Below are 17500 nucleotides of genomic sequence, written 5' to 3'. Positions count from 1 at the left end.
CTATAATATGTGCAAAACCGCGGCATGAAAAAACGATAAAAGGATGGCTGTAGATTTCTTTCTGTCATCTACAAGATGCGCTTTATGCCAGCACTGCCGGCGCACTATCAGTGTTTTTGTGAGCCAAGTGGACGCTGGCCCTTAGACAACATAATAACGCTACCAGCGCACTTTTGTTAAGATAATTAGTTTACCATTACCATTCGCGGTCGCTATACTGAGGCCGCCGTAATAGTTTACCGCTGTTCAGATCACGTCGAAGAAATAGACACATTCCAGTGACCTGTGACCTGTGCTAACGCTCTTGGGAAATGCATTCATGTAGTTTTCAACATTTTCACCTTTTAATTTTAAACCAACGCTGCCATCTACTGGCGACAGAAAGTGTTGTCTAATCGTTACCTTTAGAGCCACTTCCGTAAACAGCGTCGCCCCAAACCCATTCTAGAGATTCCAACTTTTTGCTGGGAGTGGGGCGTGGCCGTATTTGGTCCCAGACAATAAGAGTGGCTGCGATTGGTCACCGTGACGTTACATTACATACATGTGCCTCTCTGCCTAACATGATGATTACAAGATACGAGCTGAATGATCCCAGAGGGGAAGTGGACACGCTGTCGGAACGGAGGAAATGTAACGATAAATAAATAACATTATCGGAAAAACAAATCTAATCAAATAGATAAAAGACTACAACAATATTATACTCATTAGTATGTGTGTGCATCCCTGTGTGTGTATATGACATTTGTCTGTGTGTCTATGTGTTCCTGTGTTTGTTCTTCTGTGTGTGTGTGTGTGTGTGTGTGTGTGTGTGTGTGTGTGTGTGTGTGTGTGTGTGTGTGTGTGTGTGTGTGTGTGTGCCTATGTGTGTGTCTGTGTGTGTGTGTGTGCCTGTGTGTGTGTGTGTGTCTATGTGTGTGTGTGTGTGTGTGTGTGTCTGTGTGTGTGTGTGTGTGTCTGTGTGTGTGTGTGTGTGTGTGTGTGTGTGCCTGTGTGTGTGTGTGTGTGTGTCTATGTGTGTGTGTGTGTGTGTGCCTGTGTGTGTGTGTGTGTGCGTGTGTCTGTGTGTGTGTGTGTGCCTGTGTGTGTCTATGTGTGTGTGTGTGCCTGTGTGCCTGTGTGTGTGTGTGTGTGCCTGTGTGCCTGTGTGTGTGTGTGTGTGCCTGTGTGTGCCTGTGTGTGTGTGTGTGTGCCTGTGTGTGTGTGCCTGTGTGTGTGTGCCTGTGTGTGTCGAGCAGAGAACTTCCAGGCAGACCTGGCCAACATCACATGTGAGATCGCCATCAAGCAGAAGCTGATCGACGAGCTGGAGAACAGCCAGCGCCGGCTGCACACGCTCAAGCAGCAGTACGAGCAGAAGCTGATGCTGCTCCACAGCAAGATCAGGGACACACAGCTGGAGAGAGACAAGGTGCTCCACAACATGGGTAAGAGACACAGCTGGAGAGAGAGAGACAAGGTGCTCCACAACATGGGTAAGAGACACAGCTGGAGGGAGAGACAAGGTGCTCCACAACATGGGTAAGAGACACAGCTGGAGAGAGAGAGACAAGGTGCTCCACAACATGGGTAAGAGACACAGCTGGAGGGAGAGACAAGGTGCTCCACAACATGGGTAAGAGACACAGCTGGAGAGAGAGAGACAAGGTGCTCCACAACATGGGTAAGAGACACAGCAGGAGGGAGACAAGGTGCTCCACAACATGGGTAAGAGACACAGCTGGACCAGCGCTCCACATTTGCTTTCAGTTTAGCTGGTCGTTCATACTAATACACATTGGCCGTATTAGGAGGTGGGAAACTGATGGGTGGGGATCGGGCGTTGTGGACAGCGACTCCTACAGGTCGGTTGGTGCGCCTGCGCAGTAGAATCAGGAAGTGTCGGGGGCAGCGTGAGCCTCCCAGGCGTTACTCCTCGCCACTGAGAGATCGAGCTGCGCAGGTGAAAAGATGCGACTGCTGTTACCTCAAGTACCGGAGGGGACTTGTGCTATGTATGACTTAGTCCACATTGCAGCCGGCTTGTGGGAGGCAAGAAACAGCGTCCGTGACAGGGGAGGGTTGAATTGGATGATACGAAATTGGGATGGGAGAAAAAAATTGAAAATGGGAGAAAAAGTGGATCAAAAAAAAAAGAGACACAGCTGGAGAGAGACAAGGTGTCAAATGTCCTTTCATCAGAAGCTTCCACTTCCACTTGTGCCAGGAAAACGTGCCACATGGCGATGACAGAATGTTAATTAAAGACTCTGTCAAGACGTGGGGTGGGACCTGGAGGAGGCTGACCGCTCCCGGCTCTCCTCTCCAGGTCCAGTGGAGACCTGCACGGAGTGTGTGTGTGTGTGTGTCTGTGTGTGTGTCTGTGTGTGTGTGTGTGTGTGTGTGTGTGTGTGTGTGTGTGTGTGTGTGTGTGTGTCTGTGTTAGAGCTGTCACAATATTTTCGAATTTCGAATTTAATTTTGAATGTACATTAAAAACACGAGATTCGAACTTGAAGGGAGAAATTCGAATTCGAAATGTTTCATTTGAATTTTCTTTTTTTTATTACTTTTTTTTTTTTTTTTTAATATTATTATATAAAAAAAAAACATGGTAAAAAAAAAAGTTGCCAAAACTTTGAAAATAGCTTAGACTTCTTTTAGGTTTCGTTTCTTTTTTTTATAAATTAGTTTACACTGAAATTCGAATTCGAATTTGAACTTGTCTACAATTCTGCAACGAATTTCGAATTTGATTTTTTTTGTTAAAGTGACATAAAACTTTCATTCAATCAATCACTGCGTAGATTGATTGATTGATTGATTGATTGAAAATTTTATTAACAGATTGCAGAATGGGTACAATACAGCACGGCTCAATACACACAATTGTTAACACTTTCTATGCCACTCACGAGTTTTCTCGGAATGATTAACACTTTGAGTGCCGGGACCCGTCTTTAGACGTCTTTGCTGGCCATGCTAAAGTTGCCGGAGGACGCGTTACGTCGTCCTTATATCAATATTTCAAAAATCTGCGATCGGATTCATATGTCCCCTCCGCTGGCCTGAGATCCACCAGCAGGACCCACTGAGCTCTCTGGCGGTTCAGGAGCGCCATCTGGTGGCCGATCGGCGCAATCGCCAAACAGGATGTTGAATAGAGGTTGTCATGACGACCGTAGTACTTCCGGGCGCTCGCTATAGTTCATGGGACTCTGGCTCGTCACGCTACACGGTGATCGATTGGCAATAACTCGATAAACAACATGATTTGGACGTATATACCATTAGACAAGCTGGAGATGGACCGGGTAAAAATATATCCCATAATGATAAGATTTCTACTCGACGATGATCGTCCAACATCGCGCGGAGACTGGGGTGAGTTTCAGCGTGTAACGTTACCGTCTTCGATACTAACTGCTATTATCAACATTTGACCCACATTAGATGATTGGTATAACGCTGCCCACGGAATTATAAACGCCCCCTCGCCCATCCGGTCAACATCAGATGACGTGTAGTAACTTCTAGAAGTACGTCTAGTTGGAATTTTTTATATCGCGCTGATTGCCATCAAACTGTATTTCATCATCAATATAATGCATTTGGGGCTATATATCACGTTCTGGAGAAAGCTGCAGAAAGAGATGAAAACATACTTATACATTAGACCATACTTTACTATGAATATGTGAATGAAAAAGTTTAACGTTGCTACACAATGAACAATACATATAGGACTTTGAATGGGCCCTAATAATGGCAATGTAGCAATAGAATTTAAAAAGTTATAGCCCTGCAAAGAAGGGGACTTTCTCCATAGACAAATAGCGCTGGCAATCTATGGTATATCATGAATTTAACCTTAGGCAGCCAAAGTGTTAATATCTCGTTGAAAGCCACTCGAGATTTCTCGGATTTTTTTTTTTTTTTTTTAGCGATCTGAAATCATATTGCATCACGCGAGCCTACCCTAGTATACCCGAGTGCCGCCGGCGATCAGATGTGGAAAAAAGCGCCCCCTGTCGTCTCCCAGATGACATAAGGGGTTTTGGAATGGACTCAATGAAAATGGATGGGGAAAAAAATCCTGTACTCCACATTTTCCAGTTCACTGATCCAGCCGGGGTTACCACAGTTCATTCTGGATCCTCTGAGCCCTGCGGATCATGAGTTCTACTGTATCACGTTGGATCTATACACTTATCGATTTTTTCGAATGGTGATCAGGAATTGGAATATACCAGTTGGATACCATCTGATGTCAGGTAAGGAATCTATGTTATCAGTGTTAGGATAATCAGACTCATTTTGATGAAGATATAAGCTGTTTTGTGAAATGGGCTCTTTCGGTTTCACTGTAAAAATCCAAGAGGAAATGAACACGGCTATTATCCGTGCGCGGCTCGAATGGGCATGCGTGTACGTATAATATTGATCATCTAGCGTTTATTTGAAAACGATTCATAAATAGGCCGACAAATATCAACGTTCTGGAATATTCCAGTAAAAGACGATTATCACAGAATGGCCCAGAATGGACCGTCTTTTACCTCAAAACGGGTGCTTTTCAAAATGCTCTCAAACGGAAATGAAGCGATAAAAAACCAATCTGCCTTGACAGCACTGACTGGAAAAGGATTCTTTGATAAGCGACGGGCAGATTAGACACATAGCCATAATTAAAAAAATAGATTAGGCGATATTAACGATAACATTGGCGCCGATGGTGGCATTCAAGCTCTAACTCTGGCCCCACCTCGTGGCACTGAAAGTGTTCAGGGGATGCAGACCAGAGAAAGACTTTCGTCTCGTTTACATCAGGGTCCCCCATTTTCAATTCATCAGGACATTGTAAGTAAGGGTGCAACTTGCTCCGTGCAATCCATTCTTTGTGGATCTAGCCCCTAGTGTGTGTGTGTGTCTGTCTGTGTGTGTGTGTGTGTGTGTGTGTGTGTGTGTGTGTGTGTCTCAGTGTGTGTGTGTCTCAGTGTGTGTGTGTGTGTGCGTGTGTCTGTGTGTGTGTGTGTGTGTGTGTGTGTGTGTGTGTGTGTCTGTGTGTGTGTGTGTGTGTGTGTGTGTGTGTGTGTGTGTCTCAGTGTGTGTGTGTGTGTGTGTGTGTGTGTGTCTCAGTGTGTGTGTGTGTGTGTGTGTGTGTGTCTCAGTGTGAGTGTGTGTGTGTGTGTGTGTGTGTGTGTGTGTGTGTGTGTGTGTGTGTGTGTGTGTGTGTGTGTGTGTGTGTGTGTGTGTGTGTGTGTGTGTGTCTCAGTGTGTGTGTGTGTGTGTGTGTGTGTGTGTGTGTGTGTGTGTGTGTGTGTGTGCTGACCTCTCCTCCCCCCTCTCCTCTCCTCTCCAGGTCCAGTGGAGACCTCCTGCACGGAGGAGAAGGCCAAGAAGGTGAAGGCGGAGTACGAGAGGAGGCTGACCACCATGAACAAGGAGCTGCAGAAGCTGCAGTCGGCCCAGAAGGAACACGCCCGCCTGCTGAAGAACCAATCACAGTACGAGAAGCAGCTCAGGAAGCTGCAGCAGGACGTGACGGAGATGAAGAAGACAAAGGTGGGGGCGGGGGGGGGGGAGACCATAAGAGAAGGAAGGGTCATTACGTCAGACTTCCTAGGAAACTATAAGAGAAGGAAGGGTCATTACGTCAGACTTCCTAGGAAACTATAAGAGAAGGAAGGGTCATTATGTCAGAATACCAGCGTTCTATACCAAGGACACTATAAGAGAAGGAAGGGTCATTACGTCAGACTTCCTAGGAAACTATAAAAGAAGGAAGGGTCATTATGTCAGAATACCAGCGTTCTATACCAAGGACACTATAAGAGAAGGAAGGGTCATTACGTCAGACTTCCTAGGAAACTATAAAAGGAGGAAGGGTCATTATGTCAGAATACCAGCGTTCTATACCAAGGACACTATAAGAGAAGGAAGGGTCATTATTACGTCAGAATTCCAAGGAAACTATAAAAGACGGAAGGGTCATTGTGTCAGACTTCCTAGGAAACTATAAGAGAAGGAAGGGTCATTACGTCAGAATACCAAGGACACTATAAAAGAAGGAAGGGTCATTACGTCAGAGTACCAGCGTTCTATACCAAGGACACTATAAGAGAAGGAAGGGTCATTACGTCAGAGTACCAAGGAAACTATAAAAGAAGGAAGGGTCATTATGTCAGAATACCAGCGTTCTATACCAAGGACACTATAAGAGAAGGAAGGGGCATTATGTCAGAATACCAGTGTTCTATACCAAGGAAACTATAAAAGAAGGAAGGGTCATTACACCAGAATACCAAGGAAACTAAAAGAAGGAAGGGTCATTATGTCAGAATTCCAAGGAAACTATAAAAGAAGGAAGGGTCATTACGTCAGAGTACCAGCGTTCTATACCAAGGACACTATAAAAGAAGGAAGGGTCATTAGGTCAGAATACCAGTGTTCTATACCAAGGAAACTATAAAAGAAGGAAGGGTCATAGCGGCTGGGTGGCGTAGCGGAGATTGCGCTCGTCACCAATGCAAGAGACTCCGGTATCGAATCCCAGTCTCAGCATTGCCTTCGACTTGGGCCGGCCGTCGTACTGGCTCATTTGGCAGAGCCAGCGGGTGGAAAGTCGATGGGTGGGGATTGGACGTTGTGGACAGCGACTCCTACAGGTCGGTTGGGGGACGCCTGCACAGCAGAGACAGGAAGTATCGGGGGCGGTGTGTCCCTCCCACGCGTTACTCCTCGCCACTGAGAGTCCGCACTGTCTGGTGAAAAGATGCGACAGGCTGCCTCCTCATGTACCGGAGGGGACACGTGATGCAAGGCTTCTATCCTCACTACAACCGACCAGTGGGGGGCATAGTCTAGCAACGTTCAAGACAGGGGAGGGGAGAATTGGCAAATACGAAATTGGGATGGGAGAAAAATAAGGAGAAAAAGTGGATAAAAAAAAAAGAAGGGTCATTAGGTCAGAATACCAGCGTTCTATACCAAGGAAACTATAAAAGAAGTAAGGCTCATTACGTTAGTATCTGTATAAAGCTGTATATACCGTATATATGCTGTATATGTATTCTTACCGTATATATATATCCACATCTGTCTGTACATACCTGCATTATAATCCTTTTTACACATCTGTAGATACTGTATCTGTACACATCTCTTACCAACTCTTACTAGTTACGCTGCTGGCCAGTATGACTTGCTAACATATTGTCTTTATAGTTTATACCTGTATCACTGTTCATATTGATATTTACAACTATGTACATAAATCTGATTAGCACTACACTCGGTAGTACTCATTTATATATTTTATATTCCAGTTTAACCCTTTCACTGCCACACGACAGAAGGTTAGCCCTTTACTATCACACAACCGACGGCGATGCTCCATCGTTAGCATCATTAGCGCCGCAAATGCGGCGCTAATGATGCTAATGATGGAGCATCGCTGTCGGTTGTGTGATAGTAAAGGGCTAACCTTCTGTATTGTCACAGTGAAAGGGTTAACCGGCTGTCGTGTGGCAGTGAAAGGGTTAATCATCTGTACATTATTGTATATTACTGTTGCACTTTACTGTTACATTTGCACTCTGGTTGGGATGCCACACCTCCTGTGACAAACACAGCACTGTACTTGTGCCGTATAATGAGAATACATTGAATCTAATCTAATAACCAGGTCAAAGTACATGATCATAAACTAGGAGACGGCTGATCCTATTCAACTCAATCAGCCCAACTGAACGTTTCCACGTTGGCACCATTGTGTGTTCCCCCGCTACCCAGTGACGAGATGACCCTTCCTTCTAGGAATGGGCATAGATTTGTTGTTAAATTATAAAAAGTTCCCAGTGGGCAAGGCGCTCGCCACCAACGCAGGAGATGCTGGGTTCGAGCCCAGCTCTCAGCGTTGCTACCAGCTTGGCTGGTCGTTCATACTAATACAATTGGCAGTATTAGGGGGTGGGAAGCTGGTGGGTGGGGATCGGACGTTGTGGACAGTGACTCCTACAGGTCGGTTGGTGCGCCTGCGCAGCAGAATCAGGAAGCGACGGGGGCGGCGTGTCCCTCCCACGCAGACCCCCGACGCTGAGAGATCGCGCTGCGCAGGTGAAAAGATGCGACGGCTGCTTCCTCGAGTACCGGAGGGGACATTGCAGCCGGCCTGTGGGAGGCATGGTCTAGCAACGTTCGAGACAGGGGAGGGGAGAATTGGACGATACGAAATTGAGATGGGAGAAAAATAGAAAATGGGAGAAAATGTAGATAAAAAAAAAGAAAAAAAGTTCCCAGTGACTATCAAATAGTAATTCTGAGGGGTTTCGCCCCTCCCTACTTGCTTCTTTTATAGTTTCCTTGACGTGTACACGTGCTGAAAGATAGTCCATGCCATCATACCGGTAATGTTTTAATGTGTCTGGGTGCTGGAGTGAGTCATTTACTCAGGTATTAAAAAGGTTTACGATCCCCAGGTTTAGTTAAACCTAATAACAGTTTTGTTTTCGGCTCATTTGCTCACATCCCTTCGTGGTGAAACACATGAAATGTTTTACCTCTCCTGCCCTGTCCTTGCGGTGTGTGTCCTGTAGGTGGTGCTGATGCGCCAGATGAAGGACCAGCAGGAGAAGAGCAGAGTCTCAGAATGCAGGAGGAACAGAGAGATCGCCACTTTGAAGAAGGACCAGCGCAGAGCAGAGGTGACAGACACACACACAGACACACACAGAGACACACACACAGACACACACAGAGACACACACAGAGACACACACAGAGACACACACAGACACACACACAGAGACACACACAGAGACACACACACAGAGACACACACAGAGACACACACACAGACACACACAGAGACACACACAGAGACACACACAGAGACACACACACAGACAAACACACAGAGACACACACAGAGACAAACACACAGAGACACACACAGAGACACACACACAGAGACACACACACAGAGACAAACACAGAGACACACACAGACAGAGACACACACACAGAGACACACACACAGAGACACACACAGAGACACACACACAGAGACACACACAGAGACACACACACAGAGACACACACAGAGACACACACAGAGAGACACACACAGAGACACACACAGAGAGACACGAGACAGAGACACACACAGAGAGACACACACAGAGACACACACACAGAGACACGAGACAGAGACACACACAGAGACACACACAGAGACACACACAGAGACACACACAGAGAGACACACACACAGAGACACACACAGAGACACACACACAGAGACACACACAGAGACACACACACAGACACACACAGCGACACACACACAGAGACACGAGACAGAGACACACACAGAGACACACACAGAGACACACACAGAGACACACACAGAGAGACACACACAGAGACACACACAGAGACACACACAGAGACACACACAGAGACACACACACAGAGACACACACAGAGACACACACAGAGAGACACACACAGAGACACACACACAGAGACACGAGACAGAGACACACACAGAGACACACACAGAGACACACACAGAGACACACACAGAGACACACACACAGAGACACACACAGAGACACACACAGAGACACACACAGAGACACACACAGAGAGACACACACACAGAGACACACACACAGAGACACACACACACAGAGACACACACAGAGACACACACAGAGACACACACACAGAGACACACACAGAGACACACACAGAGACACACACACAGAGACACACACACAGAGACACACACAGAGAGACACACACACAGAGACACACACAGAGACACACACAGAGACACACACAGAGAGACACACACACAGAGACACACACAGAGACACACACACAGAGACACACACACAGAGACACACACACAGAGACACACACAGAGAGACACACACACAGAGACACACACAGAGACACACACACAGAGACACACACAGAGAGACACACACACAGAGACACACACAGAGACACACACACAGAGACACACACACAGAGACAAACACAGAGACACACACACAGAGACACACACAGAGAGACACACACACAGAGACACACACAGAGACACACACACAGAGACACACACAGAGAGACACACACACAGAGACACAGACAGAGACACACACACAGAGACACACACACAGACACACACAGAGACACACACACAGAGACACACACAGAGACACACACACAGAGACACGAGACAGAGACACACACAGAGACACACACAGAGACACACACAGAGACACACACACAGAGACACACACAGAGACACACACAGAGACACACACAGAGACACACACAGAGACACACACAGAGACACACACAGAGAGACACACACACAGAGACACACACAGAGACACACACACAGAGACACACACAGAGACACACACACAGAGACACACACAGAGACACACACACAGACACACACAGCGACACACACACAGAGACACGAGACAGAGACACACACAGAGACACACACAGAGACACACACAGAGACACACACAGAGAGACACACACAGAGACACACACAGAGACACACACAGAGACACACACAGAGACACACACAGACACACACAGAGACACACACAGAGACACACACAGAGACACACACAGAGACACACACACAGACACACACAGAGACACACACAGAGACACACACAGACACACACACAGAGACACACAGAGACACACACACAGAGACACACACACAGAGACACACACAGAGACACACACAGAGACACACACACAGAGACACACAGAGACACACACAGAGAGACACACACAGAGACACACACACAGAGACACACACACAGAGACACACACAGAGACACACACACAGAGACACACACAGAGACACACACATATCTGAAATAAAAAATATAAAAATATATATATATTATGCACTTTGCTACTAAGTAATATTCTGTCATACAGAACTTGTAAGTGGCTTTGGATAAAAGCGTCCGCTAAAAATGACTAAATGTAAATGTTAATGTTCTGTATGTATGTACCCTGCCGGGGCTTGACTGGACTAATTCATTTCATCATTTATGTTATTGTCAGTGCTTCAGTATTGTTTGTCTTGGATGTTGACAATGTTTCTAAAGGCGTGTGTGTTAATTAAAAGCCTCCTATGGAAACAACACGTGTTACCTCAATATTATTATCAAATCCGACCAGTCTTCCTCAGACTTCCTAATAAAGATGAAGAAATGCCAAGGCTAGTGGACCGACCGCTCGCGCCTCTAGAAGGTGTTCTGAGTTCTGAGTGTCGTTCTAAAGTGAACCTTTGTTCCTGTAACAAACAGCACCAGCTGAGACAACTGGAAGCCCAGAAGAGACAACAAGAGCTGATCCTACGCCGAAAGAATGAAGAGGTGAGACATGTATACTACAGTATAATAGTGTACTGAAGAGCTGACTGTACAGTATAATAGTGTACTGAAGAGGTGAGTACAGTATAATAGTGTACTGAAGAGGTGAGTACAGTATAATAGTGTACTGAAGAGGTGAGTACAGTATAATAGTGTACTGAAGAGGTGAGTACAGTATAATAGTGTACTGAAGAGCTGACGGTACAGTATAATAGTGTACTGAAGAGGTGAGTACAGTATAATAGTGTACTGAAGAGGTGACTGTACAGTATAATAGTGTACTGAAGAGGTGAGTACAGTATAATAGTGTACTGAAGAGGTGAGTACAGTATAATAGTGTACTGAAGAGGTGAGTACAGTATAATAGTGTACTGTAGAGGTGAGTACAGTATAATAGTGTACTGAAGAGCTGACTGTACAGTATAATAGTGTACTGAAGAGGTGACTGTACAGTATAATAGTGTACTGAAGAGGTGACACTACAGTATAATAGTGTACTGAAGAGGTGAGTACAGTATAATAGTGTACTGTAGAGGTGAGTACAGTATAATAGTGTACTGAAGAGGTGAGTACAGTATAATAGTGTACTGAAGAGGTGAGTACAGTATAATAGTGTACTGAAGAGGTGAGTACAGTATAATAGTGTACTGAAGAGCTGACTGTACAGTATAATAGTGTACTGAAGAGCTGACTGTACAGTATAATAGTGTACTGAAGAGCTGACTGTACAGTATAATAGTGTACTGAAGAGGTGAGTACAGTATAATAGTGTACTGAAGAGGTGACTGTACAGTATAATAGTGTACTGAAGAGGTGACTGTACAGTATAATAGTGTACTGAAGAGGTGACTGTACAGTATAATAGTGTACTGAAGAGGTGACTGTACAGTATAATAGTGTACTGAAGAGGTGACTGTACAGTATAATAGTGTACTGAAGAGGTGACTGTACAGTATAATAGTGTACTGAAGAGGTGACTGTACAGTATAATAGTGTACTGAAGAGGTGAGTACAGTATAATAGTGTACTGAAGAGCTGACTGTACAGTATAATAGTGTACTGAAGAGGTGAGTACAGTATAATAGTGTACTGAAGAGGTGAGTACAGTATAATAGTGTACTGTAGAGCTGACTGTACAGTATAATAGTGTACTGTAGAGCTGACTGTACAGTATAATAGTGTACTGAAGAGCTGACTGTACAGTATAATAGTGTACTGAAGAGGTGAGTACAGTATAATAGTGTACTGAAGAGGTGAGTACAGTATAATAGTGTACTGAAGAGCTGACTGTACAGTATAATAGTGTACTGAAGAGGTGAGTACAGTATAATAGTGTACTGAAGAGGTGACTACAGTATAATAGTGTACTGAAGAGGTGACTGTACAGTATAATAGTGTACTGAAGAGGTGAGTACAGTATAATAGTGTACTGAAGAGGTGACTACAGTATAATAGTGTACTGAAGAGGTGAGTACAGTATAATAGTGTACTGAAGAGGTGACTGTACAGTATAATAGTGTACTGAAGAGGTGAGTACAGTATAATAGTGTACTGAAGAGGTGAGTACAGTATAATAGTGTACTGTAGAGCTGACTGTACAGTATAATAGTGTACTGAAGAGGTGAGTACAGTATAATAGTGTACTGAAGAGGTGACTGTACAGTATAATAGTGTACTGAAGAGGTGAGTACAGTATAATAGTGTACTGAAGAGGTGACTGTACAGTATAATAGTGTACTGAAGAGGTGACTGTACAGTATAATAGTGTACTGAAGAGCTGACTGTACAGTATAATAGTGTACTGAAGAGGTGACTGTACAGTATAATAGTGTACTGAAGAGGTGACTGTACAGTATAATAGTGTACTGAAGAGGTGAGTACAGTATAATAGTGTACTGAAGAGGTGACTGTACAGTATAATAGTGTACTGAAGAGGTGACTGTACAGTATAATAGTGTACTGAAGAGCTGACTGTACAGTATAATAGTGAACTGAAGAGGTGAGTACAGTATAATAGTGTACTGAAGAGGTGACTGTACAGTATAATAGTGTACTGAAGAGGTGAGTACAGTATAATAGTGTACTGAAGAGCTGACTGTACAGTATAATAGTGTACTGAAGAGGTGAGTACAGTATAATAGTGTACTGAAGAGGTGAGTACAGTATAATAGTGTACTGTAGAGCTGACTGTACAGTATAATAGTGTACTGTAGAGCTGACTGTACAGTATAATAGTGTACTGAAGAGCTGACTGTACAGTATAATAGTGTACTGAAGAGGTGAGTACAGTATAATAGTGTACTGAAGAGGTGAGTACAGTATAATAGTGTACTGAAGAGCTGACTGTACAGTATAATAGTGTACTGAAGAGGTGAGTACAGTATAATAGTGTACTGAAGAGGTGACTACAGTATAATAGTGTACTGAAGAGGTGACTGTACAGTATAATAGTGTACTGAAGAGGTGAGTACAGTATAATAGTGTACTGAAGAGGTGAGTACAGTATAATAGTGTACTGAAGAGGTGAGTACAGTATAATAGTGTACTGAAGAGGTGACTACAGTATAATAGTGTACTGAAGAGGTGAGTACAGTATAATAGTGTACTGAAGAGGTGACTGTACAGTATAATAGTGTACTGAAGAGGTGAGTACAGTATAATAGTGTACTGAAGAGGTGAGTACAGTATAATAGTGTACTGTAGAGCTGACTGTACAGTATAATAGTGTACTGAAGAGGTGAGTACAGTATAATAGTGTACTGAAGAGGTGACTGTACAGTATAATAGTGTACTGAAGAGGTGAGTACAGTATAATAGTGTACTGAAGAGGTGACTGTACAGTATAATAGTGTACTGAAGAGGTGACTGTACAGTATAATAGTGTACTGAAGAGCTGACTGTACAGTATAATAGTGTACTGAAGAGGTGACTGTACAGTATAATAGTGTACTGAATAGGTGACTGTACAGTATAATAGTGTACTGAAGAGGTGACTGTACAGTATAATAGTGTACTGAAGAGCTGACTGTACAGTATAATAGTGTACTGAAGAGGTGAGTACAGTATAATAGTGTACTGAATAGGTGACTGTACAGTATAATAGTGTACTGAAGAGGTGACTGTACAGTATAATAGTGTACTGAAGAGCTGACTGTACAGTATAATAGTGTACTGAAGAGGTGACTGTACAGTATAATAGTGTACTGAATAGGTGACTGTACAGTATAATAGTGTACTGAAGAGGTGAGTACAGTATAATAGTGTACTGAAGAGGTGACTGTACAGTATAATAGTGTACTGAAGAGGTGACTGTACAGTATAATAGTGTACTGAAGAGCTGACTGTACAGTATAATAGTGTACTGAAGAGGTGAGTACAGTATAATAGTGTACTGAAGAGGTGACTGTACAGTATAATAGTGTACTGAAGAGGTGAGTACAGTATAATAGTGTACTGAAGAGGTGAGTACAGTATAATAGTGTACTGAAGAGCTGACTGTACAGTATAATAGTGTACTGAAGAGGTGAGTACAGTATAATAGTGTACTGAAGAGGTGAGTACAGTATAATAGTGTACTGAAGAGGTGAGTACAGTATAATAGTGTACTGAAGAGGTGAGTGTACAGTATAATAGTGTACTGAAGAGGTGAGTGTACAGTATAATAGTGTACTGAAGAGCTGACTGTACAGTATAATAGTGTACTGAAGAGGTGAGTGTACAGTATAATAGTGTACTGAAGAGCTGACTGTACAGTATAATAGTGTACTGAAGAGGTGAGTGTACAGTATAATAGTGTACTGAAGAGGTGAGTACAGTATAATAGTGTACTGAAGAGGTGACTGTACAGTATAATAGTGTACTGAAGAGGTGAGTACAGTATAATAGTGTACTGAAGAGGTGACTGTACAGTATAATAGTGTACTGAAGAGGTGAGTACAGTATAATAGTGTACTGAAGAGGTGAGTACAGTATAATAGTGTACTGAAGAGGTGACTGTACAGTATAATAGTGTACTGAAGAGGTGAGTACAGTATAATAGTGTACTGAAGAGGTGAGTACAGTATAATAGTGTACTGAAGAGGTGAGTACAGTATAATAGTGTACTGAAGAGGTGAGTACAGTATAATAGTGTACTGAAGAGGTGACTGTACAGTATAATAGTGTACTGAAGAGGTGAGTACAGTATAATAGTGTACTGAAGAGGTGACTGTACAGTATAATAGTGTACTGAAGAGGTGACTGTACAGTATAATAGTGTACTGAAGAGGTGAGTACAGTATAATAGTGTACTGAAGAGGTGAGTACAGTATAATAGTGTACTGAAGAGCTGACTGTACAGTATAATAGTGTACTGAAGAGGTGAGTACAGTATAATAGTGTACTGAAGAGGTGAGTACAGTATAATAGTGTACTGAAGAGGTGAGTACAGTATAATAGTGTACTGAAGAGGTGAGTGTACAGTATAATAGTGTACTGAAGAGGTGAGTGTACAGTATAATAGTGTACTGAAGAGGTGACTGTACAGTATAATAGTGTACTGAAGAGGTGAGTGTACAGTATAATAGTGTACTGTATGCTGTACAGCAGCTGTATGATGCAAAGGAACTTCCCGGCGGACTAATTAATAACTGACCGTCTGTCTGTAGGTGACGGCCCTGAGGCGCCAGGTGAGACCCACGTCCGGTAAGGTGACCAGGAAGGGAAGTAAGTAAATCCTCCAAACGAAAACCAAGAGCCCCCTCAAGGTTAGTCTACCTGAGCCCCTCCAGCAGGACCCTTCACACCGGCCCGGCCCCCCAGGGAGGCCGCTCGCTTCTGGGGCAACGGCGTCCTCCAATGGAGCCAGGTACTACTGCCATGTTTGTTGGGGGGGGGGGGGGGGGGGGGGGGGGGGGGGAGAGAGAGAGAGAGAGAGAGAGAGAGAGAGAGAGAGAGATTGTGTGTGTGTGTGTGTGTGTGTGTGTGTGTGTGTGTGTGTGTGTGTGTTTGTGTGTGTACTCCTTTGTGGATAGAGAGGCCTAGTTAGATGGGATACCATGAAGTGTTGTAAAGTGTTACCAACAGTTCATTTATAATATCCTTTGTGTTTTACAGCTATATTGTTACATTGTGTCATACTGGAATGTTGAAAAATGTTAATAAAATAACCCCCCCCCCCCCCCTCTCCCACACTCTACACAGGAAGTACCCGGTGAGGATGGGTAGTTTGTACTCGAGCAGGAACGCCAGGGCTAAATGGCAGTCTCTGGAGCGGCGCGTCAGTGACATCGTCATGCAGAGGATGACCCTCTCCAACATGGAAGCTGATATGAACAGACTACTCAAGGTACTGTTTTTTCTGTATGGAGGACAAAACCAAGGCTACTGTTAAACGTGTCGTTTCGTTGCGACTTTTATCATCCAAATCGCATAATATCAAACGGGGCTTGATCCCAAATCGGGATGTTGCTCAAATGAGACTGGTGGTGGGTGGGGGCGGCTACGTGGTGCAGTGGGCAAGGCGCTCACCTTGAATGCTGGAGACGCTGGGTTCGCGTGTTCGAGCCCAGCGCTCCACATTGCTTTCAGTTTAGCTGGTCGTCCGTACTAATACACATTGGCAGTATTAGGGGGTGGGAAACTGATGGGGTGGGGATCGGGCGTTGTGGACAGCGACTCCTACAGGTCGGTTGGTGCGTCTGCGCAGTAGAATCAAGAATCGACGGGGGCGGCGCCCCTCCAAAGCGCAGACCCCTGACGCTGAAAGATCGCGCAGCGCAGGTGAAAAGATGCGACGGCTGTTACCTCGAGTATCGGAGGGGACTTGTGCTATCTATGACTTAGTCCACATTGCAGCCGGCTTGTGGGAGGCAAGAAACAACGTTCGAGACAGGGGAGGGTTGAATTGGACGATACGAAATTGGGATGGGAGAAAAATAGAAAATGGGAGAAAAAGTGGATAAAAAAAAAAAAAATAGACTGGTGGTGACAACTGGATCACTTCAGATCGGTGCCTATCTGTCAGTTAGATTCCGTTGACGTTTAATTCCTGTTACTTATCCTGTCTTCCTTCAGGATAAACTCTGTATTGTTGGATGTTGAGGTAAAGTCACTCT

At 44.3% G+C, this 17500-nt stretch overlaps 1 protein-coding gene across 1 annotated transcript in view; it reads left to right on the top strand.

Annotated features, from left to right (window-relative positions):
* Window positions 1-16731, top strand: part of LOC311241611 (kinesin-like protein KIF21A) — a gene marked incomplete at its 3' end in the record, with an annotated part of 32552 nt that extends 15821 nt beyond the window's left edge. The window contains exons 8-13 of the mRNA XM_084330487.1: window positions 1242-1430; window positions 5345-5547; window positions 8580-8687; window positions 11340-11408; window positions 16052-16113; window positions 16587-16731. Of these exons, the coding sequence (XP_084186613.1) occupies window positions 1242-1430; window positions 5345-5547; window positions 8580-8687; window positions 11340-11408; window positions 16052-16113; window positions 16587-16731 (776 nt within the window). The remainder of the gene's footprint in view (window positions 1-1241; window positions 1431-5344; window positions 5548-8579; window positions 8688-11339; window positions 11409-16051; window positions 16114-16586) is intronic.
* Window positions 16732-17500: the final 769 nt, after the last annotated feature.

The sequence above is a fragment of the Notolepis coatsorum genome (assembly GCF_963971535.1).
Source record: "Notolepis coatsorum genome assembly, chromosome: 15".
In the NCBI taxonomy this organism is placed as follows: domain Eukaryota; kingdom Metazoa; phylum Chordata; class Actinopteri; order Aulopiformes; family Paralepididae; genus Notolepis; species Notolepis coatsorum.
The sequence above is the reverse complement of the archived record's forward strand: the minus strand, read 5'-3'. Positions and strand labels throughout refer to the sequence as shown.